The sequence below is a fragment of the Rissa tridactyla genome, chromosome 15 (genome assembly GCF_028500815.1).
Source record: "Rissa tridactyla isolate bRisTri1 chromosome 15, bRisTri1.patW.cur.20221130, whole genome shotgun sequence".
Lineage (NCBI taxonomy): Eukaryota > Metazoa > Chordata > Aves > Charadriiformes > Laridae > Rissa > Rissa tridactyla.
The window spans coordinates 711,883-737,035 of NC_071480.1; the positions used below are offsets into that span (position 1 = coordinate 711,883).

Consider the following 25,153-nt stretch of genomic DNA (forward strand, 5'->3'; position numbering starts at 1 on the left):
AGTGTGTTCCCATTGCCCCGGGAACCCTTTTCGCCTCCACAGGATATAACTTGGAGTTTGGGAACTGCTGCCATACCCGACACATCCCTTCACAGATGCGCACGGTCAGTCTTGTGACAAATTGATTATCCTTACAGTCACCACAGCATCACCCAGGTTTATTTTTATTTCTCACAGCTTCTACTTAGGGTTGTCTAAAAGTTACCAGGTCAAGGATCAGTTACACGCACACCTAGTTCCTTGAAGCAAGTAATGACTATCTCTGTTGGATGCGCTGGAGTCTATATTGTAAGAGAGCCTGCTGCAGCTCTGATCAGGGACATCATTCCTCTGATTTCTAAATATAAAAAAAAAAAAAAGGATGATAACGTAGAGGTTATTGGAGCAATTGAATTATTTGCGGGGTTGCTACAGGTCTGTGGGTATTGCAAATGTTCTGCCATATTACTGGCAAAGAACCAGTATCTCCCAATTCTGCTGAAAGACCTGGATTCTTAGCATCAATCATATCTGGTCTGTCTGTTGGGAGGCACCAAAAGGACGTTCAAAACTCACTGGTTTTGAGTAAGTGCCAATTTCTGGCCTTCCTTTATGAGGCTGCTGCAGTGCCAGAGGGAGGAATGCAGCTGTGGCTGCAGATCTTTGTGGCACTTGCAGTGTAGGAAGGATCCTTCTCCGTAGCCCTCCAACTCACCTGTCGTCCAATGTCACGAGTTTTGGCTCGCAACTTGTTAACCTGGCATTCAGCAATATCAGCTCGTTCTTCAGCCTCTTCCAGCTCATGCTGGGTCTTGCGGCATCGTGAGAGGTTAGTGTTCGCCTGTTCTTCCTGAAAGTCATGCAGTGCCATCAGCGACATGGGCATGAACTGACATTGTGCTGTTACTGTTAACTGAACACCCTGTGGCTGCGCCACAGTAACGTCACCTATAGCTCATAGCTACATCCCTGCGCTGCCAGCACTCTGAGCACTTCTATCCCGTGCTGTCAACAACATGAGCGCTCTGCTGGGGACAGAACAATCCGTCCTGCTCAGCTCCAGCTGGCAAAATTGGCTAGCGTGGCTCCAAAAGTGCAACAACTCCAGGATAATTACAGCTGTGCCTGCTCTGTTGTGAGCCAGAAGTCTTTACAAGGTAAGGAATATTTAAAGCCAGTGGCCATAGCTGCCCTATCAAACTGGGTGTTCAATTATTTTAATGAACTTGAGAGCCCAGGCCTTTTGGAAATCTCCACCCTGGGCCCACAAAGATTTAAAAAGAGTCCTGCACTCACGGCTTCCTCAGCCTGTTTCTTGTATGCTTTCACTTTTAACTGCAGCTTGTCCACCAGGTCCTGGAGCCGGAGAATATTTTTCTTATCCTCTTCAGACTGCAAGAAGTGAAAACCAAGTCAGCCTTGGATGATGGGCCGAGGTGATGTAAGAGGCCAGAGGATTTGAAGTACCTGGTATGTGAGCTCCTTCAGCCTTCGCTCATACTTGCGAGCGCCTTTCAGTGACTCTATTCCCCGTTTCTGCTCAGCATCAAGCTCGTTTTCTAACTCGTTGATCTGAAACACAGCATCATGGTGAAGACAGCAAGCTGCCAAGAAAGGCTGCTGATCCCGCTGTAGGATCTTGGGAACCGGGGCTCTGCAGACTAAGGCTGCAGAGCGCAGGGCAGCTTCCTGCAGCTGCTTCTTGGGGCTAAACTAGCTAAAAACTGCTCACTGTGCTATACTAGTAGTGACATAGTGTGTGAATCCATAGGTATTTATAGAAGGAACTTACTGTGGATAGCCGGGGCACTTATAAACACAATTAGGCTTAAATCGGTCAGAGAAGAGGAAATTGAAACAGGGACGGGAGGGTTCTGTCAATGTTCACCAGGTAAATAGGGAAAATCTGTTTAATTTGTAATCATTGAGTCCAGCTCACCCTCACGAATAGCCCCTAACAACTTCCCACAGCTCCCTGCCTTTTGTGCTTTGTATGTAGGTCAAACCTGGACAGCAATGTTTGCATTTCAGTGTGGATATTTCCTTTCAAAGCCAAGAACACCTAACTCCCTGTCAGCTGTGCTGTCTTTTGGAACAGGAGCGGTTTAAGAGTGCAGTAAGTGGGTCAGGCAAATGGTCCATCTAGCTGTACGCTCTGCCTTTGGGAGTGGCAGCAGCATATACTATTTAGGGGCAGCAGGTGACATATCTGTGCCTGTTCCCTTAAGTACGTCTATAAACCTGCTGATTTCTGATCTTTTTAAACCTTGTACCAGCTGTCTCTACAACCTCCCGTGGCAGCAGGTTCCAGAATTTCACTGCCTGCTCTGTAAAGTAGTTCCTTTTATTTCTTTTAAACTGATCTCCAGATGAAGATGTCCTGATCTGCATCATGTGTTCTTACTTCTCATATTGTGCATTTTGATGAATAACCATTCAGAACACACCTTAGCCACTGCTGTCGTGATTCTGTAAATGCCGATCATATGCCCTTCCACCATCTCCTCTCCAAATAAGAGTCCTAGCCTTTTTTGTCTCTCCTCATAAGGCTACACACTGGATGCCGTTCCCTGGCTGCTTCTCTAACTGTCAGGTCCTTCTTGAGTTGCAGTGACCAGAACTTGCACATGGCAAGTGATGCCCTCTGTCTTGTTCTCAGTGCCCTTCCTAATGAAGCCCAATTTTTTTTCTCTTTTGGGTTTTTGCTTTTACTGAACATTGAACAAACAGTTTCTGAGGTCAGTCATGGATGAGATAGATCTCCTGGCTGATCTGTAATTGCCAGTTCCAAGCTCATCCCCAAGTAAGTATGCTTTAAATTATTTTTCCCTGGGTAAGTTACCGTATATGTCTACCCTGATGTTCATCTGCCACCATTTTTTCCCACTCATTTTTTATGAGGTCATTCTTAAGTTCCTCACCCACAATGCAATGTACGACTACTCAGTGTAATTCATCAACCCTGCTGGAGATACCTGGGGTTGTCCCTGTTGTAACCCTCCCCAGAGGTTCCAGCAACCAAGGGCCCACTCAGGAACTTAACCTTAGCCCACCCTCGTCTTTACCATACCCTCGCCTCTAGTTTCTGCAGTTGCTTCTTTCCACCCTTCAGTGCCAGCTGCTCAGCTTCATCCAGACGGAGCTGCAGGTCCTTCACCGTCTGTTCCAGATTCCTCTTCATCCTCTCCAGGTGGGCGCTGGTGTCCTGCTCCTTCTTCAGCTCTTCTGCCATCATGGCTGCCTGGTTGTAGTGCACAGTTATGTTACAAGTAGGCCTCCCCGTCCCTGGCAGTTTTGCACTCTCACTGGGAGCAATGCCCAGCTTCACATTGGCGTACGGCTCTCAACGTTCTCAGTCAGTGCCCATGGCTGTGCTAAGGGTCTGTCATATAAAGAGGATCACCGTTTCTCAATATCTGTATTTCTAAAACTACTCTGCCTTGGAGAATGGGCAGGGTTGATGACAAGAAAAAAATAATTAGGGCATGGAAATGACTCAATACCGAAGTTTCATTTCTTAAGAATCAATGGAAATTAGGGGCATCTTGAAGTATCACCAGCTAGCCCTCTGCATCTCGGGGCCGCCAAATGAATTTGAATATCTGGCCATTTGGGCTGAAGAGTCAGACTCCTAAGCAGTTTTTGCCAATGAAATGACCCCCAATATCTCGAACCGCAATGAAAATCTTGTGCCTGCTGAGATCTTCAGAACCCTGGATGGATAGCTGTCACCAATGCGGCAGGGCAGAGGGGAATCTGCAGCACTGCCGCTGGTGGGCAACCAGAACCAGACACAGCTTTTCAGGCCCAGGTGCACCATGAAGTCATGGTATGACTGGTAGTCTGTAGCGTGACCATTTTCTGTTTCATTTTCATATACCTTTCCTAGATAGTCCTAAGATTTGTTTCTTCTGATGCTGTAACTGTAGTCTTGTTTAAATGAAACATTTCTCAATTTCTTACATGTCTTGCATTTGTATAGAAGCATGTATGACTTTAGTCTTAATTTCTGCTTTTCTGTGGTGTGTCTAAACAGGCCTTGGTTTGACTACTCTTTTCCTATTACAGTTTTGCCACCATCTGTACTATCCTGTTTGTTACATTTATACTGGAAGCAAAAGTGAACGTGGGTATGGGGAGACAGGGGTGAGTAGAAGACCTCGACTGAAGGCGTCTTCAATGGCAAGCAGTAGGGCAAAGGCTGTGTGAGGCCCATGTGGGAGGGATTGTGTGTCACCAGTATTTTCTGTTCCTATGTTGAAGAATTGGTTCTCCTCAGCCTGATTGCTCCTTTCTAAAATGTAAAAGTGACTGCAGTAGTATGAAGTGGAAGAGAGACAAGCAAGAGGACTTACATCTGTGATTGCTTTCTTTGCTTTCTCCTCTGCATTTCTGGCTTCCTGAATGCTGTCTTCAACTTCATTGTGTAAATGAGTAATGTCTACTTCCAGTCTCTTCTTGGTGTTGAGGAGGCTTGTGTTCTGTTGGGACAGACAGAAGACAGGTCATTCCCACCCTATTTCATGCCACTCCTACGTGCCCGTTGTAAAGGAGTTACCAAATACCTGCGAGTGGAGAAGCTGCACTCGCTCACTGGCATCTGTCAGCTCCTGCTCAGAAACTTTCCGGGCTCGCTCTGTCTGCTCCATAGCAGCTCGCATCTCCTCCATTTCTGTTGTCATCAGATTGTTCCTACGCTCTACGATAGCAAGCTGCTCCTTCAGGTCGTCGTTCTCTCTCAAAGCATCATCCAAATGGAGCTGGGAGTCCTTTGGAGGTGAAAGCACAATGACACTCAGAAGCAAGCAGGGTGAGCAGCAAAGACCCATAGGACAGTAGCCCTCGTGGTCCCTACCTTGAGTTGCCCTTGCACAGCTTTGAGGTGCTTCTGTGTCTCTGCTACCTGACAGTTGGCATGGCTCAGCTGTATTTCCATGTCATTCAGGTCTCCCTCCATCTTCTTTTTCAGCCTCAAAGCATCATTTCGGCTTCTTATCTCAGCATCCAACGTGGTCTGCATAGACTCTAATACCCTCTGGTGATTCCTCTTCAGCTGTTGAATTTCTTCATCTTTCTCTGCACTCCTTCTGTCAACATCTGACTTCACCTGGTTCAGCTCCAGCTGAACACGTAAGATTTTTCCCTCTTCATGTTCTAAAGAGCCCTGTTGGGGTTGAAATAATATCATTTGTCTCTGTAGTGTCCGTTATTGGGAAATGCCCATACAGAATTTTGATACTTTGCAGTCAGTAATGCAGATACATTAGCCTTACTGTAGTAGGCCTTTAGAAAAGGCCTAGCTCTGAAAAAAACAATGGCTGTTCCCATACACAGGAGTCATTATACCTTAGCTGGATATTAATTAGTAATTTAGGAATAAGATTCCTTAGGAAAATGCCTCCAATATCACAAGGTCTGGGCACGGAGGGCTATGTTGACATTGCAGAGATAACAAGACATGTGAAAACATAAAATCGGACAGCCAAGCCTAATGCTCAGAAGAAGATTGCCTTCTCTTGCATCTCCATGCTGAATTCTCTTTAGGGGCTCTACACTTAGTCCCATCCCAGTGACTATGTGGGCATCTTCCCCTTCCATACAGCCTTTTCCCTCTGATACTCATACCATTTAGCTTCAGATGTCTAGGAGTTAAAAGCTGGAAGCTGGTCCTTTACAACCAGTGGACAGAAATAAGCACGTCCAGAGAATAAAACAGTCGATGTAGCCTTGTCATGTCTTTTAAGAACAGACCCTCCAGAGATGCCTGTTTCTCCTTTTTGATTCTAGAATGAGCCTATGGTGACTAATTCAGGATTAGACTGGTGACATTTTAGATGCGTAAATTAGAGCAGATGGATTTGCATGGCCACTCTAACTCTTGCTTGTACTGCCCACCCATCTAGTGAGATCTGAAGATTAGAGATGTGTCAGTTGTTTTTGATTTTTTTTTCTACCTAAGGGGAGTTACAGAGAAAACAAGGTGGGGCTCTTCTTGGTGGTGGACAGCAAAAAGACAAAAGGCAAGGGTCAAAAGTTGATACAGGGGAAATCCTGACTGCATATATGGATAAAAATGTTTTCCCATGAGAATGATGCCTTACTGGAAAAGGTTGTCCAGCAATACTATGAAATCTCCTTCCTTGGAAATTATAAAGAACAATTAGTCAAAGCTTCGAGCAACCTAGCGTAACTTTGAAGTCAACACTGATTTGAGCAGGAGGTTGGACTAAAGACCTTCCAGACATCCTTTCCAATGAAAATGAATTCTGTGTCTCTGTGTTTGAGCTGCTTCTGTGTCTTAGCTAGGTATGCCATGGGCAGCTCCATGAAATGCTCTCAAAGGCATTTTGTGGAGAATCAAATACGGTCATATAGAAGTACCAAAAGCTTTTCCAAGAGACAGTCAGGGCAGAAACGGAAGAGAAGGCAGAACCCAGACAAGAGGGAACTGAAAGAGCTACAATCTGACATGGATTAGGAAAAAAGTAAGATTTAAAGTTATGACGAGATGAGGGATAGCCAAAGGAAGATGGAGAGACCATGGAATTGTGGGACCTGGTACGCAGCCTGTGTCAGGAAAGCACATCAGTGTACCAGTGGCAGCTCCAAGATTCAGCTGATCTGCAGCAACCTCTCCATGTTCATTAGAACCCGTGTCCTGTGAACTGACTCCTCTTTGAATGTATTACTGACTCCCACTCATTGAAAGCGGAGGAATTGAATAAATACCATCTTAATTCCTTTCAGCATTCAGCTTGTTTTGTACAGGAGGTGATACCAAGATTTTTAAGTATGGGTTAGACATGCTCTGAAAACATCCTTGATTAATTTGACTAGAAAAAAAAATTGTCAGAGTTTTGAAATACAAATGACCTTTCTTTAGCCTTTCAGAGGAGCAAATTCAAACAGGTGGTGCAAAATGAGCTCAAATTTAGTCTGGGACTGAGTGTTTTCGTGCATGATAGCACAGCAAGGGATGTCACATTGGTATGGGAGAGGAGCTGGTCCTGTGCTATTTGGTCTGCTTGTGCTCTCGTACTGCACCTTTGTGACAGTGTTGGGACAAACATGAATGTATAGTCTCCACATTTTCTCCATTCATGATATCTCTAAAAGCAAGCCTCCTTATTGAGGACACTTGCCTCTGCTTCTTCTAATGCTGCTTGAAGGTCACACTTTTCTTGCTCAATTTGCTTCTTTGCTTTCTCCAGTCCATGATTAGCTTTTCCACATTCAGCAATCTGTTCAGTCAGATCAGAAATTTCCTCTGCAACACAGAAAACACAGACTCAACTCATCTTAGGTAATGTTGTCAATGGACCTGCAATTGTTGTTTGGCAATGGAAGTGACGGAAGAGATAATAATGTAGCGTGATGCAGCAGTGAGGAGAAATAACAGGTCTTGTCTCCTGTGCAATCTTTATTTCTGATCACCTGCTATTTCTAGTTCAGTGTGCAATTTGAAAATGAGGGGGACCAACTGGATTGAGCTCAGAGAATGATGTCAACTTCCTCTGGATAATGAAATTACCTCTCCAGAGACAGTCCTGTTTGATTGCTCTCTTTATCCTCAGATACTCCCCAGGGATCATTCAGCTCACAAAAAGGAACCGAATTGTGTTTCCTTTATATAGTTATTCTGCTTATTAAATGCCAATCCATTGTGCCACAGCTGCATGGTCCTCCAATAGTCAAGAGACAGACAACAGCCCTCCAGACTTTTTCTAATGGCAGTGACTGAAGTAATTTGAAAAAAAAAAAGAGTATGTGGTTTCATCATTATTTCTGTCTATTCAGTCAATTTGGTCCCTACTCATGAGTGGGATTATGATGGTGGGAATGGAAGGGGAATACCATCAGTATGTAAGATGCTGTAATGAGCTGTAGTCCTGTGTTTACAGGTGACTTTGTGATCAGCTGAACAGGAAAGAAAGTTGCCTAGCCTGAGCTTTGTGGGAAAACCACAAGGAACAAAACCCTGGGAAGAGGCAGAGCTCTGGTAGCCCAGAAACAGGCAATCATCTTAGGACACATGGTGGATTCTGATGGAGCTGATGGTGGATCATGGTGGAGCTGCTAGAGATCTGAACTTACGCTGGAGGTTCTTATTCTCCCGTCTGACAGTCTCAGCCTGGTCAAGCATTTCTTCATAGGCATTCTTCATCCGGAAGATCTCTGTGCTAAGAGAACGAGACTCCTTCTGGGCAGCTTCCAGGTCAGCCTGACTCTCCTGGTACTTCTGCTTCCATTCAGCCAGGACCTGGAGTAACAGGAGCTATCTCAGAGCATAAGAATGACCCATTCTGTAACACTCCTGTCTCTGCATGTTTACAGGACAAGAACCCAAGAGGCATGGCCTGTTTTGCAGTCTTTTGCTTTGGACTGTTCTCTGCCTGTGACAATCAATTCACTGTGATACATATTATGGCTGTTTTGGTGGAAGCTACTTAAATTATCTTCTTCAGCCAGCACTACTGCATACTGCAAGCTCTCGGGCAGGACTTTGGTTTGACACCACTGGACACAATGTGGTTAGTCTGAATGAGGCTGTGTGAGCCTTTTTATTATTGCAGGAGCCAGTGGTCTTGCACTCAGCCCACCAAGAAAGATCACGTTCTGCTGATTGTCTCCTGAGTTTGATACCACAGCCGTGCAGGGCATCTTTTTTAGTGCATTCACCCAATTCACTCACACAAGGCTGGGCCAAGGCACAGGACTGTCCAACATCACTTGGGCAAACAGTGTTGATTCTGTTCAGTGTTATTAAAGGTAGTGAAGACTGGAACTGTGGAAAGGAGTCTGAGGCTCCGCCTAACCCAAATACAAGGCTGGCAGACTAGCACCAAGTGAAAGTCAGGGCTTGTTAGCTTGCATATGAATATTTGCTCAGTCTGCTTGATCAAAGACTAGATATGGATCCTCCCAATCTCCCTTGCAAAGACTTCATGCTTTTTAAAACTATCAGAAAGCTACTTTATTGTTTGCTGTGGTCATCTGGGGTTACTCACACTGTGACGTTATCATTACCATACGTCCCATTATGTGCTCCTTACCATAGCTTTGCTTTAGATAAAACGTAATTTATCTTACTGTGAGTGCAGAATGTCCATAATTTAAGAATTTGGCCTGGCCTATCAAATGTCTAACAATGTTCAGATCTGGAAGGCTCTTTGAATGAACCTTGTCAAAATTCTTCTGCTTTTTATCAAATGCTGCACAAGCTGCGTTCGACCTCTCCACGTCAATCATGAGGTCATCCACTTCCCCCTGCAGCCTCTGCTTTGTCTTCTCCAGTGAAGCACACTTTGAGTTGACAGCCTCAATCTGCTCCTCTGACTCCTGCAGGCGCTGAGCAAGCTTCTTTCTGCAGGATGAGACAATCAGCGCTGAGAGAAGGAAAATTCTGGTGTTCTCAGAGAACGGACAGGAAGGGAGTTTGGCATGGGAGAGATGGGCAGAGAGCGCAACACAGAAAGCTGTGATGGTGTGGGCAGAGAGCACCAGTAAGAGCCTGGGATGAGACAGCACGCTGGAGCGGTGCATAGGCTGGGAGAATACTTACCCGAGGGGTAGATTATACCAATATAGAGAGGAACCAGAAACACATTTCAGTATTGGCAAAGAATGTAATTTCTCAGCTACTATGAGTAACTCCGTAGTTAATGCACTGGAATTCTCCTTTCTGTAGACACTCCCAAGCCTCTACTCCTCCTCCTTTAAACGCTCTACTCCTAGCACATTACAAAGCATGCCGCTCTGCATATTCTCCCTACAAGCATATTCTGGTTTCCTTCAGTTCCTTCTCACATTTATATTTAAATATCCTTCTACTTGCTCCAGACCATCCCTACACATACTTGGCCTCCTCCAGCTCCTCCGTGCGCTGAATGGCGTCTGTCTCGTATTTGGTTCTCCACTGGGCCACTTCGCTGTTGGCCTTGGACAGGGCACGCTGCAGCTCCCCCTTGGCCTCCTGCTCCTCCTCATATTGTTCCCGCAGCAAGTCACAGTCGTGGCGAGCAGACTGCAAGGCGTGGGCCAGGGCGTTCTTGGCCTGGGTAGTTAAAAGTATACAAGTTGTCAACACATTGTGACTGGATTTTTTTAATTTATTTCAATAAAACCTCCACAACTCACTGCCCGTGTGCAACTGCTAGAGTAACAGAAGGAGCAAAGTGAGTAACGTTAGGGACTCTATGTTTCAGACTTGAAGTTGTTCAGCAAGATCAGGTGCTTGTCAGTCTCGTCTGGGATACTGCCTCTCCAACTCACCTACACCAAGTGCTTCAGGCAAAGGCACAGGAAATCCAGCAACAGTCAAGGTGGGAATTATCTCTCAAGAGGTTTCCCCACAAGCTTTTCAGGTAGAATTTGGTGTTTATCTGAAGTTGGAAGAAACTTTAAACTGTGTTGTCACATCTAACCCAGGGTACATCTGCACTCCTGGTCTCTTTCTTTTTTTGGGCTGCTGCTGTGTTCTTTGCCTCAGGGATTTCTCGTAGCAGTAAGGTAAGCACAGAGAGCTATTTTCATTCACTTCGCTCAAGATTTTGAACTTCAGAAAGCATGATAAGAAGTGCTTAAACTGTCTTCCTTATTTAATGTCTAGTGTCTCTTCTGCGTGTTATACTCCAAGGCAATGTTCAAAAGTTTTACTGTTGTTATGTCTTCACCTTTCTCTGAGGAGAAATCTCGTTTATTTTTTCAGCTCATTGATTTATTTTACAATTTGTCGGTCCAAATTAAAACAAGTCAGTTACCTTATTTTCTTCCTCTAGTTGTCTCTTCAGCTCTTCAGTCTGCTGAGTGAAAGCGTGTTTGCCTCGAGTCAACTGAGAAATCAAGGACTCCTTCTCTTCTAGTTGCCGAGTAAGTTCACCTAATGACAAAGCATGTATTTTTTTAGACAGAGATATGAGACAAAACATACAAATGAGAAGAGCTAGCCATATGGAAAGAGATTACAAGATACAACGTGGTAAAATGAAGGGAGAGTAACAATTTCATTCCCAACAGTAGGAGAAAGCTATCAAAGATAAACGTTGTGCTGGCATCAAAGGAAAGGGGATGAACGGACCACAAACTCATTCATTTGATTGACAGTACCACATTTGGTTTGGTTTTATGTTTCCTTGGATGGAATTTTCATGACTGCCACCAGGAGGAAATTCTACAGTCTGAGTTTTGTTCAGATCACCCAGTGATGAATATATTACAAAATACACAGGCGGTCAGACAGCATATTTAAGTACTTGGCACAGGACAAATACATTTCATCTAGGGACACACCATTCTCAGTCTGTAGACGTGTTTTCTGCATGTTCAGATCATTAATTAGTCGCATATGTTCATCATCTTTGGTTCTGACTTCACTGAACTGGTCTTCGAGAGCTCGGCACATCTTTTCCAGATTGCTCTGTTAAGAGATAGAAAGCATATCCTTCAGCTCATCTAATTGTTCAGAAAATCAATGGTAGTCATGAGAAATTTGTCTTCGTGTGCAGCAACCAAGTCATATTGAGGAGACGCTGGGGGAGCTGGGCATGGTTAGCTCGGAGGAGGCTGAGGGGAGACCTCATTGCCCTCTACAACTACCTGAAAGGAGGGTGTAGAGAGGTAGGTGTTGGCCTCTTCTCCCAGGTGAAATATGACAGGACCAGAGGAAATGGTCTGAAGCTGCGGCAGGGGAGGTTTAGATTAGAGATTAGGAAGAATGACTTTACTGAAAGAGTGGTCAGGCACTGGAACAGCCTGCCCAGGGAGGTAGTTGAGTCACCATCCCTAGAGGTGTTTAAGAAACGTGTGGATTTGGCACTTCAGGGCATGCTCTAGTGGCAGAGATTGTAGGTTGTTTGATTGTGGTGGTTTTTTTTGTTTGTTTGGGGTTTTTTTGGTGTGTGTATGGTTGGACTCGATGATCTCAAAGGTCCTTTCCAACCATGAAGATTCTATGATTCTATGATTCTATGATAACCTTGGCTTTGGAGACAGACTCCATGTTACTGGCCAAGTCATCAATCTCCATCTTCAGCTCACTCTTCTCCTTCTCCAGCTTCTGCTTCACTCGCTGCAGGTTGTCGATCTGCTCCCCAAGCTCAGCTGTGCTGTCTGCGTGCTTCTTCCGCAGGGCGGCAGCCGTGGCTTCATGCTGCAGCGTGGTCTCTTCAAGGTCACGACGCATCTTCTGAAACTCTGCCTCACGCTTCTTGTTCATCTCAATCTGAGCTGCGGTAGCTCCTCCTGCTTCTTCCAGGCGCTCGCTGATCTCCTCGAGCTCCCTCGAGAGGTCAACTCGCTGCTTTTCAGTCTTTGCACGGATTGCACGTTCAGCCTCAATTTCCTCCTCCAGTTCCTCTATTCGAGCCTGTGAAAGTTATTTGGTTAAATGAGGACTTCTGAATAGACAGATTTGAAATTATCATTTAACGAATAAAGAGCAAACATTCACATCCATTCATATCAGCAGAGTGAAACACCACTAGAAATTTCACTGAATTGTGTCCTAGGATGTGCAATATTCAGTTTTGGAACAGTAGTGAATATAAAACCTGATATTTCATTTTATGTTACTGCTCATAATGATTTATTATGTTATGAAGGATCTACTAATTCATTTTTCTGAAGAAATAGGGGATGCGTCACCAGAAAATGTAAAGGAATGTGAGTTTATTAGAAATTTCTCAAAGGTCAGGCCAAAACAAAGCAGTGTCCTCTCTCCATTAGGAAGGAAGACGGAAGGAACCTTGAGATGAGCACCATGGAATAATAGCATTGAAGAGAACTGTCTTCTGGCTCTGCATTTAGAAGGTGATCTCTGTCCTGATCATGACAGATTATTTCACATTCTGTTGTTTTCTTAGAAAAGTCATACTCAGTGGCTTCACTACTGTTCTAACTCTGTATCTGATCCATTTTCAAAGTCTGCCACAAGCTTCACTTAAGAAATTTCTTACATAGTTATGTATGATTAGAGGCGAGAGCTGCTGTAAAAGTGCCCTGAGACGGGAACAGGTTAATAGTTTTATTCATGCATTCATTATTCGTGCATGCAATAGTTCCATTCATGTAGAACAGTCTAAGACTAAATATTAAGTAATTCTTAGGAAGTTGTGCTTGGCTACTAAAAATATCAATAACTCTTAGACTTTACCTGAAGCTCCTTAATTTTCTTCTGCAGCTGAGAACTTTGAGCTTGCTCATCTTCAATTTTACTTTGCAACTGGCTAATTTCAAAATCCTTTCTGTTAAAGAACAAGAATGCAAATTCAATACGGTTAAGATAAATCTGAATTTTAGAATTCAGAGCATAAAAAAGTCAGTGCAATACTTTTTTAGCCTGTCATCCATCTGTTGCTTATCATTTTCCAGATCCATGATGGAATCCTGAGACATTTTCAGATCCCCCTCCAGTTTTCTCTTTGCTCTCTCAAGGTCCATTCGCAGTTTCTTCTCTTGTTCCAGAGACCCTTCAAGCTAAAACACATAAAACATACTTTGAAACTCGTAAATTATACTTTGAAAGTAACTATTCTTGATTTAAAAACCTAACTAAAGGTGGAAATTGATGAATAGAGAAAACAATCAGATCCTGCATATAATTCTCATCTCCATCTCTGCTACACTCTCGATGCAAGATCAAAGCTGACATTACGATTTGGTTTCAGGTATTAAGCTGCCCGTGGCTTGTCAGTGCACAGTTGAAATGCAAGTTTTTGAAAAATACAGAAATTAAAATTTTCCAGTGGCTGCAGTTCCTAGCATATAGATTGCTAAATGTTGACAAATTCCCCGTGTTCATAAATTCCTGGAGTATATCCACACTGCACAGTAAGAGACCACAAATAACTCTGCAGCAAACTTCAAATTGCTACAGCTATACTGCTCCAGCTAATTGCTTAAAATGGGGCACAAAAGTCTGCAATGCTGAAAAATCCAATGATGAACATAGTTTAAACAGGCAGGGAAGGATGAAAGATGTACTGGATTACAGAATACCCTGTCAACTGGCAGTGATTTATGAGCTGCAATTACTAAAGCTGCCCTGGCTGCTTTAGATGTTGCTTATACTCCCAACTACAGATTTCTAGTCTCTTCTAATCTGTCAGAGCATCCACCCACAAAACCCAAAAACTTTTCCTTACGTCATCTACTTGCTGCTCCAGTTTGGTCTTGGTTTTGGTGAGTGTGCTGACTTTGTCCTCCTCGACTTGCAAGTCATCCAGCGTCTGCTGGTGGGCTTCCTGGAGGGTCTTTTTCTCCTTAGTGAGTTTAGAAATATTTTCATCCAGAGCTGCCATCTCTTCAGTAAGATTCTTAACCTGTTAGACAGCCAGCATCCATACTATGAGGGGGTGCCTTGAGAAATGACAGACTGAGAACACAGTGAGTGCACCCTTGCAAAATCTTGCATGGATGTAGTCAAAATGTGCTCCACAGAAGGTCTACATCTTTCATGACGAGGGTAGCAACAAGTGTCATGCCTGACAGTCAGACCTCTCTGGTCCTGCAATGGTAGGAATTCTTGCTGTAATTGTTTTTGATTACCAGCCCTATCCTGCTGAATTCTATACTGGAACATGTGCTAGGTCTTCACTTGCCTCTGCCAGCTTTTCCCACTGGGATTTACAAAAGGTCTCTGAGTTGTTCTTGCTCAAAAAAAATATTTCCTGTATGTGATATATTTGTTAGGCAAAGAGCTGTAAATTCTCAGCAAGTGAGGTTCTTTAAAAAGATATCAAGTGCCGAGCACAGCCAAGGATATGTTAATTTGTCCATAAAAGTCAATGAAACACAGTAACACGAAAAAGAACCTTATGCCCTTGGAACAGGTGATCACAAATTTAGGGCAGGAAGTCTTAAGTGGTCTGCTGGACATGGCAGCTCTTCTAGTTTTATCTTGGAAACTTATTCCTTGTACTTCAGTAGAGCATTGCACACCAGCAACCTTATCTCAAACATGTCAGGTGCTGTGCATTAGCCTGTCTGACCCTTGCTTCCCATTTGTCTCATTCAGAGGGGAAAGCCTGACAGTAGGGATAGGGATAAGGATAAGGATATCCTTATCCTGGATGGATGGATAAGGAACACCCACTCTGCTAAGTGCTTTAGCTGTATGGCCTGGAGATCTTATAAGACACTCCCTCATCCTAATACCCCGTACCAGCTAGATTTCCTCTAAGCGTTAGTATAGAAATGTCCAACATATCTGTAATTGCAAACCTAGAATTGTTTTCCTTGCAATTTGCAAACCTATTGCTTTCTGTGATGGCAGTGAAGGGAACCTCAGGGCTGTAATTACATCTCTGCTAGTACTGTCTCCACCGCAGGACTGAACACTGTCACCACAGATGTGGGCTTTTGAATTCTAACATACATATCTCAATTCTGTCTCTTCACATTGATTGTTGAGATGTATGCAAAGAGACCTGTGCTTTTACTGGGAGATAAATGAGTTAATGACCACCTGATACAGACTCTCCTTGCTACACTGAGAGTATGAACCTTGGAAGTCAGGAAGAACTCTCATCGTATCGTCAAGTCAATGGAGGGAAAGGATGTCCATCCTAGCTGAGACCTGGGCTTTTAAATATGAGTGGATTATAAGAAAACATTTGACATCTGCAAAATCAGTTCTCCTCAATGCATGTGAGAAAGGACCAGCATAGCCATTCTGTGCTGAGCTACTCACAAACATACTAGTCCTCCATTATCCACAGGAGACACAAATATACTGGTTCCTTATGACTGCAAATAGCCAAATATGTAAATTCTCTATCAAGCACCATAGCAACCTCTTAACTCTTTTTGAACTGTCACAGAAGATATATTTTTCCTAAGGGGAAGTTATAATTTTAACAAAAAATTTTCTGTCACAAGTGATTAAGTGTCAGTACCTCTCTCCTATGCCTTGCCACATATCACTTCCATTCAGAGCATGTAGGAATGGCTGCAACTTTCCACAATACTGAAAACTAACTGTCTGGGAAAAATGTCTGGGGAAGAATAATTCACTAATTCCTCCATCACCTTATTCTCTGTTGCATGCTTCTCCTTTTCCACTTTGGCCAGAGTCAGTTCAAGATCATCGATATCTTTCTTCAGCTCAGAGCACTCATCTTCAAGTTTCCTCTTCTTTGCTGTCAGTTCAGCATTCATCTCCTCTTCATCCTCAATTCTTTCACTTAGTTCTTTAATTTTAGCTTCCAGCTGGATTTTACTTTTGATGAGTCCTTCACATCTCTCTTCAGCATCAGCTAGGTTTTCACTCTCCTGTCACAACATATCGAAGGCACGTTATGTTTATCATAAAAATGACAAAAGGCAACATATGTTGTTCAAGCACCATCTCCAGGAAACTGATTGCACAAGTCAGTGCAGAATTTCTTTTGTGAATCACAGTAATGTACACGATTTGATCATGAGGAAATTGTTCTGCTCAGTCATGGCTTAGGAAAGTGAACCATAATCCCATGGTAGAGACACTTCCTTTCAGCTGGTCAGATGGTTTGGCTACAATATCATGGAATAAACTCACAGGGTTTAGTTATAACAAGAAACCTGCAAGGAATCACTGAGATGAATAGGTGAGTAGCAAACTGAATTTTCATGGAAGCATGAGCTTAGATGTGGATTTGTAAAACATATAGAATTTCAATAGTCTTTCATAGAGTGCTGGATGATTCTATCTTTAATAAGCTCCTCCAACTCTAATGACACAGGTCAGACTGTCTCTCCCCAAACTTCCTCTCCCACTTCACTCACATGAGGCTGACCATATCATTCTCTAGCCTTTCTCTCAGCCAAGACAGGGTCAGGCTTGACCTAAATTTTAGCCTGCAACTTTTACTATAACTAACATTTTGAGACACATGATTAAGAAATAAAGTTTTGTCTAAATTAATGCTACTGTGATGTATTCTAGGCAGAATACCAGAAAAGATGTCTGTTGCCTCACAGAAGAGTTACGGCTAAAAGCCATCACTGCAGTAACAGAAGATGGTACGTTTAATTCTCTCTCAGATTCTGACTGAAACCCATAGCACAATGAACATCATGGGTAATGAGTGTGCATCTTCTAAGGCAAACTTGGAGAAGATGGTCCTTGAGGAATCTTTCAAGCAGGGTTGATAGAAACTCCGTCAGGAAAATGGGACTTAGCAAGAAGACAGAAAGGACTCTTCTAGTACTGAAAGAGCGAGAAACTGGGAGTCAAGAAAGAGTCAGACAACACACTTGAGAGCAATGTTCTTTTATGTTCTAAAGTCTGAAATCTGAGTGCTCTGAAAGGCATCCAAAGTTGGAAGTTAGTTAACCTAGTTAAACCTGCATTTCTTGGGTTTTTTGGCTTACCATCCACAAAGGGGTTAAAGCGAAGCCCCAGATGCTTGTAAATTAGGTTGGTTCTTGAGAACAGAGCATTATGTACCAAGAAGGGTACAAAGAAGCTCAGAAAACTGAGTGAGGTTAAGTTGAAGTTCTGAAGAAGGATTCAGGTAATGAATCTGACCCTCAGCATGCACAGCTACAGCCCCGGTGCTTGAAACAATACAGGACTCCTGTCAGAACCCAACGGGTTGAAAAGCACTTGGCAAGTGACAGGTTCACTTGCACCAGACTGCCCTTGGCCACATAATATCTTGTCATCTTCTAATACCTGACAATATTCCTGTCTTGTGCAATTTCAGTCTCTGCTCAGCAGCGTTCCAGAGAAAAGAACCAGCCTTTGTTCCACAGTTTCACTCCTGTCTCTGACAGAAAAGCACGCCTACCCTGCCTCCATATTATAACTGTCAGCAGATGTGGAAACAGCCTGTATTTCATCCAGAACCAGGTACCATTGCTAGGAGTACATTGTGTATACTGTGGAAAATCTGATTCTTCCACTGGTGATTGCTTAATGGTGAAGTGGGTTTATATGGGAACCCAGTTAGAATTTCCTGTATTCATACTGGTGGTAATGTTTTATGTGTGGTTTGTAATCACTTTGCTTAGGTGTAAATGATAAGACCAGATACAAAGCAGTGCAGAATCTGTCCCTGTTACATACCTGTTTATGAAGGACAATGGAAAAGAGAAGGGAAAGATCAGCAGAGTAAGAGGAAGTGGGGTGAATCTGAAATTGGAGGTTACTCACAGATTGAACCTGGAGCTGCAGGTCATTTTTCTCTTGCAACAGGGTCACCATTTTCTCCTCCAGCTCTTTCCTCTTTGCCTCAGACTTTGCAAGCTCTTCCTTGGTTTTCTCAAACTCTTCCTTCATGTTGGCCATCTCCTTCTCAGATTCTGCACTCTTCAGCAAGGGCTTCATCTTGAAGTACAGCTTCATCCAGGGCCAGTGCTTGACGTTCATGAATGCACGAATGTTGTACTGGATGATATAAATGGATTCTCTGAAAACATATGGAAACACAGTTTATGAGGGTTGTGAGACTTGGGTTGCAACCAGACTCTGATTATTGGCCATGCGGCATCAGCATTTTCCTCAAGGAACTTTTGCATGAGACTTTTTTCCTCACCTCCCTTGCTTTAACAACAGAATAATTTATGGGCCCTTGATTGCAGAATGGCTGGTTCAGTAGAATGAACAAAAACTGTGTCTGGTTGTAAGAGGGAGAAATACTCCAAAACAGACAAACTTCTCTGGCATGTTGCCTGGGAATCTCTGAGACTTTCCTCAGTCTCAAAGAAAGTGCAAGTCCTCAGGTGAATACCAGAGTGAAAATGGACATCCTTGAAGTACTGCTGCTGAGATTACAAATCTGGGAGTTACTGTTAATTGTGGAAACAGCAGCTTGATGTTTTTTGGGTCACTCCAAATACCATATTAGAAATGATTAAGACAGAAATGGAAAACAAAAATGAAAAATTTTTATGGTATTGAACGCAAAAGAATGTTGTTGATGCCCAGAGTTCAAGGGGAGATTAGACAGCTCCTTGCAGAGAAATCCAGTAAGAGGTATTGAATTCTTAGAAACTACCCCTGGCTCCAGAAGACCCTGAGCTAAATATATACTACAGAGTATTAGAAATAAAAGCGGGTGGTTGGCAGATCATCCTGTACAATTATGTGATCTTTGCTCCCCCTAAAGCTTTCACTTGTCAACACCATTTGAGAAAGTTTGCTTGGCTGGCTCAGTGCTGCCACTCCTACATTCTAAATTTGCATGATTCATCCCATCTCAAAGGGAGAGAGCTGAAATAAGAAGGGTATCTGGGATGGTCAAAAGTATGGAGAACCTTCTCTGTACAAGCTAGAATTGTTCATCTTAGGTGATGGAGCCATGAAAGAAAATTAAAGAGGAGAGCAGAGAGTAATTATATGCCATCACTTACAGAACTGATGTGATCCAGTGAAATTACCGGACAACATGTTCAAAACAGACAAACCTTAGCACTTGTTCAGTTGGCTATCTCTGTCACAGGGTTCTTTAAAGGCTGAAAAGTTAAGTGCATTCTTGAAGAAAAGGTTTATGGTTAAACGCTATCATGGTCCAGCTGCATGCAGAAATACTCCAAAACAGACAAACTTCTCTGGCATGTTGCCTGGGAATCTCTGGGACTTTCCTCAGTCTAAAAGAAAGTTCAAGTGCTCAGGTGAATACTAGCAGTGAATACTAGTCTAAATAGCCATTGCCAGAATTTGTGAGGCCGTAACAAGGAAACTATTAGTTTGTGCTTGCTCTGTGTCCCCTAATCTTAGTAAGGGTCTTTCCCAAGGACAGTTCTGGCCTGAGACAGTACACTGCATTGCTGGACTTATGGTCTGCTAGTATTTTCTTATATTACCTTCTTTCATTCATCTTTTTAAATTCAGCTCTCATGAGGAACCCTCTGCACATAGCTTGTGTATGAGTGATGAGGCTCACAAGCTTCTCATCTCTCATCTCTTCTAGGAGTCCCAGGAGACCTGCCTTGAAGAACACCTAGAACATAAAAGAGGGTCAAATAGTTTGAGGCTTAGGCGAATACACAGCCATTGGCAGCTGATGCAGGGCAGTACAAGGCAGTTTTGGAAAAATGCATGCAGAGTAAAGTTTTAACAGCTAGAGAAATTTTGTGTCAGTATTCATATCCTCAGTGTTCCTGTGATCCATGACAAGTCACTCTATGTATAATCTAATAACATTATTGCAGTGTTATTTGATGTCTGCTCCAGAGTAGGTTGTGAAAGGTCTAGTTTATCAGTAGTTATTAAAACAAAGAGTTAACTTTCAACTCAGTACTATATCCTACTCTGTCTCTTCACTGTACTCTACCCTTCTATGTCAGGCTCAAGACTTTCTCTGCAAACTGACTTAGAGATGGCTTGAGAAGCATGCATGATGATGGCTGTTCAGTAATGTAGGTGTCCAGGTTTTTGTCTAGAGATAGTGCTGCCTTGGCTGTGCTGATCAGAGGATCAGTGTCCCACCTCATACTGCTTCGGATATGGAAGACAGACTTGTGTGTGCGCCTAAATCCCCTGAAAAGTCTGACTGTCCAAACTTGTCTGAGCCTGTCTAACATGCAATGATATAAATGACCTTTCTCACCTGGCAGGAGAAAGAGGCATCACTAGTTCTAGTTGCAGCCACACTGGGTCATTCTGGTAGTGTGATGTTCCCAGGGCATCACACATACCCTCACACATACCCCCAGAACCAGACAAGTTTTCTGTACCCCCTCTTGCTAGTGCTGTACTTCATTTCTAATCATCGTGAAGGCCGATTTCATATGCAAGAAATACTTTCAACGAACAATATATTTTTTGTCATTATTTATACCCACTCTTCCACAAGGACTTTACCTTGGTGTGGCCAAATCTGTATTGGTTGTGGTCAACATCAATGGAGGAAAGAAGCTTTTCTGAAGCCTTTTTGCTGTCAATGAATTGGCCTTCTGGAATGGCTGAGGCATTAAGAATCTTATACCTGTGGTAAGACAAGTTGCAAGGACTGATTGCAAACAGGGTGAAGAAAATAGGATCCATCGTATATCATAAAATATATGGAAACTGAGCTATCTGAAAGGAGCTGAATATGCCATCTGAAATCCAGACAGTCTTGGCTGAACAGAACATGATGACAAGGGGCCATGTCTACCCTTCAGAGGAATTTTTTGATTGTGTAACAACACAGTATGTTGTTACATATAAAATTAATGTGTATACTTAAGAATGTCTGCATGTCCAGGAATTAGGAAGGACATAGTGAGAACTTGTCAACCTCTTCTCATCTTGTTTCATTGATCATTCATTGATCATTCATTGATCATTCATTGATTTCATTGATCATTCATTGATTTCATTGATCATTCATTGATTGAGGAACACTACTCAAAATAAAGCTGAAGATGAATTAAAACTACTAACAAAAATCAGCTATATTCTAAAGGGAATACAGATCTTGCACTGCTCACAGTCCCTACAAGTTGTACCACTGAATCCTTGAGTTTGGACTAAAAATGGCATGGTGTTATTCTGTAAATGCTAACAGCAATCTGAGCATTTCACAAGGTAACTTAATGATTAAGGTAATCCTGTGTCATGGGCAAAACCACCTAATCTTTCTAAAGGGGTTTCTTCAGATACATCAATGAGGATGTGTAACTGTACATTGGAGCACTTCTTATTCTCAAGTCTATCTTGAAAGAAAATGTGTAAAATCAAGACAGTGATAATGGTGTACTGAATTTATTCTTTGTTTTAGACTTTGAGTGCAGTTCCTCCTGAGCTTCAGCATATTTCCTTGGAACTATAAAGCATTTTTTGGTTCTGGACCATGGCCGTTATGGATAGATTCCTTCACCTGTCACATCAAATTATTATTTGACAAGTGAGACCAGCTAATTCCTTACTGAATGTCAGGTTGCAGAGCATTTTCAGACCATTTCACACCAGTTCAGCATGAAAGATGCTACTGTTACATTTAATTATAACAGCAGCCATTTCTGATTCAGCCCTTTATAGCAATGGAGCTCAAATTAACCAGTTTAATTGTCTCCATTTTAAAGATGAGGAAAACAAGGCACAGCACACAGGCCGATGACAGACCACCAGCAAAGCCCTGGATTTTTGAATGCTTAGTCAGTACACTGTAAGGAGGCTGTGCTGATGTGTATTGTTTTTCTAGATATACTCTGGGATACAAAGAACAGTCTAAGTCTATAATGCTATTTAATTCATTACCCTACAAGCATTTTGCATCTCTTTGAATCATCGGGAATTGACTACAGTTTAGAAATGATACCTGGTTCTGACGAATCAAGAAATCTCTGGTCTGATCAGAGAGGGAAAAGACTGGAATGACCTAAGTTGGTATTAATGACTTAGTTCCCTCAAATGCCACTAATCTAGTCTGATTCAGAGGGTGTCTCTCCATGATGTCACCAGACTTGTCACCTTACTGGTAGGTTTACTTTTTTAACAGTCAGTAATAACTGAAGACCTACCGTTGCTTAAAGTCCGCATAAAGGATTCTGCTTGGAAACCCCTTCCTGCAAATTCGAATGCCTTCTAGAACTCCATTGCACCGCAGCTGATGCATCACCAAGTAATGATCCATTTCACCTTAAACAAAATACATTCATCATGACTCTCCTTTTCTTCCAAGGAATCTTCATATGTATTAGCATTCCAGAATAACTTCCCTTGATAAAATTCAACCAGTTCTTGATTAAAGATGCAGGAAGGGAAGACAGAACATGCCTTCAGTTCATACAAGTTGCAGAGAGCTGCTTCAGTGGGCTGAGCTTTACTAAGATTGTTAGGTCTGGCAGTGCTTGTGAATCTCCAATGGCCAAAAGGCATAAGGCCACATTACTCAAAAATGGCAGGAGAGTGCTTTAGGAGACCAGGGGGAAAATCTTCAACAGCATCAGCATCACCATTGGCTGTAAGTAGAGCAGCACAATGTACCAACTAGACAAGCGGCTCTTCACATTATGTAAGACTTTACCTTGGACCTGCCATGCAACTATTGACTATAATTAAACTTGATTAGATTTGATAGCTAGATGGATTCCAACACAGAAGAATAAGCAGGTTGCTTAAAGCTCTCAGTCTGCTGGTAGAGGACAGTTGATTAAAATTGGAAGAATTATCTTTCTCCTTCTAAAATATCTATTGGGTATAACAATCAACTGTATTATTAAGTCTTACTCCCAAGTATTATAAACAAAGTACAACTGGCAGAATAAAACCCTCTTGGAATCACTTTGTCATGCAGAAATTTCCATCAGCTGCTAGAGACATTAATTCACGCAGAATCGTCCGTACCCTTAACTTCATCTTTTCGGTGTAATCAATAAAGGCTTACCCAAAGGAATTGTTAGAAAAGTCAAGCATAACAGCCTAAAAACAGCTAAAAATGAGAAAATGTTCAGTTTCTCTTCCGTCACTTCACCATCCTTAATTTCACTCACAGAGTACTACTTTTCTTTTTCTTAAAAGGCAAAAGTCAAGATTCCCTCTGAGTCACCTCTGTCAAAACAACCAACTGAACATTAAAATGACAGCTGTATCTGGCAAAATCATTCATTCAAATATGCTTTTCTCTTTTAGTAGGTTTCTTTAATTCTCCCCTTACACCTTCTTGACTGTCAAGACCCCAGTGGGATTCCTCTTTCTTCACTTTAGGATATGAAGTGTGGACATTTCCATTTGGGCTTCATTTATAGTCAGTGGAGCGAAACAGTTTCTTCTAGGATGTGATTCATCTCATCTTAAGATAGATGCATAAAATGGCCCAGATGAGTCATACCTTAAAATGCCAGCTTCTCTCCACTGAATATAAAAGGAGTTTAGATGAATAGCTGAAATATGAATGTCATACATATGTGTGTTGCTTAAATCCTGCTTGTGGTCTTCAGGGTTCACCAGAGAGACGTAAACAAGAGAGGTAAGAAATGTTCTGAAATTGGTCTTTTGTTTCCTGAGCAGATTAAACAGATGCTAAGCTCCTGCTTCCTGGCACTCCTTCTGCATCCACTACATTCTACCGGTATCAACCTTATCATTCTACCAGTATCAGACCTCATAATGATTAGACTCCTAAAAACCATACAGGCAAGTCTTTCCTCAAGTAGTTTAATTTAATGGTCACATGAAAATACTCACAAAATTAACTGTTCTCAGAGACTAAACTCTTTGTGAGAGTTCAATATTTAATTAAATAAAGGAAAAAAACTAACTTTATATCAAAATGCTTTCAAACTGCTAGCCGCACCCAGCAGCTTGTACATGGAATTCTACAAATGATATACAATTTCTTTGACAGTCCTCCAGCTCAGTGAATCAGATCCTAACACTGAATATTGAGAAATTGGTAAGCGGTCTTGGACTGAACCCAACAGTTCTGAATGACACAGTGGTACATAAAACTAAGATTTGTTAGGGATTTGTTAATGCTCTTGCCAACAACAGACAGTTTTATCAGCTGCAATCAATTCCATCTTTATCATCTTCAGCTCTGTACATACATAAAGCAAAGATGGGTAAGTGTTGTAGACCATATAATGCTCAAAATTTTACAGTCATGGTAAACGATACAAGGTTTACTTGGGCACTGTCCTGCAGGCCAACCCCCACAAGAACTTCACGTGCAATGGGAGCTGTTTTGGTGTGGAAGCTAAGCAAGCCAATTCCCATCAGTCTTATATGTCTTCAGAATATAATGATGGACTTACCAGGTGTCTTGGTCTCATTAGGAATCAGGCAACGCACAAAGTGAGGATGGGTACTTCTCAGATTAGTCATCAACTTGTTTAGATTCTCCTGTGATAGAACAAACCATGGTTTTGAGCTTTGAGCTACAAAACTTTTGCATTTTATTCAAATGTCAAGGGGTTATAGAATCACAGAATGGTTTGCATTGGAAGGGGCCTTTGAAGATGATCAAGTACAACACCTTTGCTATGGGCAGGGACATCTTTCACTAGATCAGGTTGCTCCGAGCACTGTCTAACTTGACCTTGAACACTCCAATGATGGGGCCTGCACAACTTCTCTGTGCAACCTGTTCCAGTGTCTCACCACCCTCATAATAAAAATATTTCTTCCTTATGTCCAATCTAAACCCACCCTCTTTCAGTTTAAAACCATTGCCCCTTACCCTGTGTGGAATAATTACTAAATTGGCCAAGAATACAAAAGCACAGCATTGTTCACACATTAAGGAAAAGTATAAAATCAAGACCC

General features: G+C 42.4%; 1 protein-coding gene across 1 annotated transcript in view; it reads right to left on the reverse strand.

Moving 5' to 3' along the window:
• Nucleotides 1-589: 589 nt before the first annotated feature.
• LOC128918080 (myosin-13) overlaps nucleotides 590-25,153 on the reverse strand; it is a 36,576-nt gene continuing 12,012 nt past the window's right edge. Inside the window, exons 17-39 of the mRNA XM_054221956.1 lie at nucleotides 24,643-24,730; nucleotides 22,408-22,525; nucleotides 20,765-20,888; nucleotides 19,765-19,901; nucleotides 18,113-18,368; nucleotides 16,006-16,248; nucleotides 14,121-14,297; nucleotides 13,307-13,452; nucleotides 13,130-13,220; nucleotides 11,954-12,343; nucleotides 11,269-11,395; nucleotides 10,740-10,858; nucleotides 9,837-10,033; nucleotides 9,160-9,343; nucleotides 8,074-8,239; nucleotides 7,122-7,246; nucleotides 4,835-5,143; nucleotides 4,545-4,748; nucleotides 4,335-4,460; nucleotides 3,050-3,220; nucleotides 1,447-1,551; nucleotides 1,276-1,371; nucleotides 590-829 (exon numbers count right to left, since the gene is read on the reverse strand). Of these exons, the coding sequence (XP_054077931.1) occupies nucleotides 590-829; nucleotides 1,276-1,371; nucleotides 1,447-1,551; nucleotides 3,050-3,220; nucleotides 4,335-4,460; nucleotides 4,545-4,748; nucleotides 4,835-5,143; nucleotides 7,122-7,246; nucleotides 8,074-8,239; nucleotides 9,160-9,343; nucleotides 9,837-10,033; nucleotides 10,740-10,858; nucleotides 11,269-11,395; nucleotides 11,954-12,343; nucleotides 13,130-13,220; nucleotides 13,307-13,452; nucleotides 14,121-14,297; nucleotides 16,006-16,248; nucleotides 18,113-18,368; nucleotides 19,765-19,901; nucleotides 20,765-20,888; nucleotides 22,408-22,525; nucleotides 24,643-24,730 (3,939 nt within the window). The remainder of the gene's footprint in view (nucleotides 830-1,275; nucleotides 1,372-1,446; nucleotides 1,552-3,049; nucleotides 3,221-4,334; nucleotides 4,461-4,544; nucleotides 4,749-4,834; nucleotides 5,144-7,121; nucleotides 7,247-8,073; nucleotides 8,240-9,159; nucleotides 9,344-9,836; nucleotides 10,034-10,739; nucleotides 10,859-11,268; nucleotides 11,396-11,953; nucleotides 12,344-13,129; nucleotides 13,221-13,306; nucleotides 13,453-14,120; nucleotides 14,298-16,005; nucleotides 16,249-18,112; nucleotides 18,369-19,764; nucleotides 19,902-20,764; nucleotides 20,889-22,407; nucleotides 22,526-24,642; nucleotides 24,731-25,153) is intronic.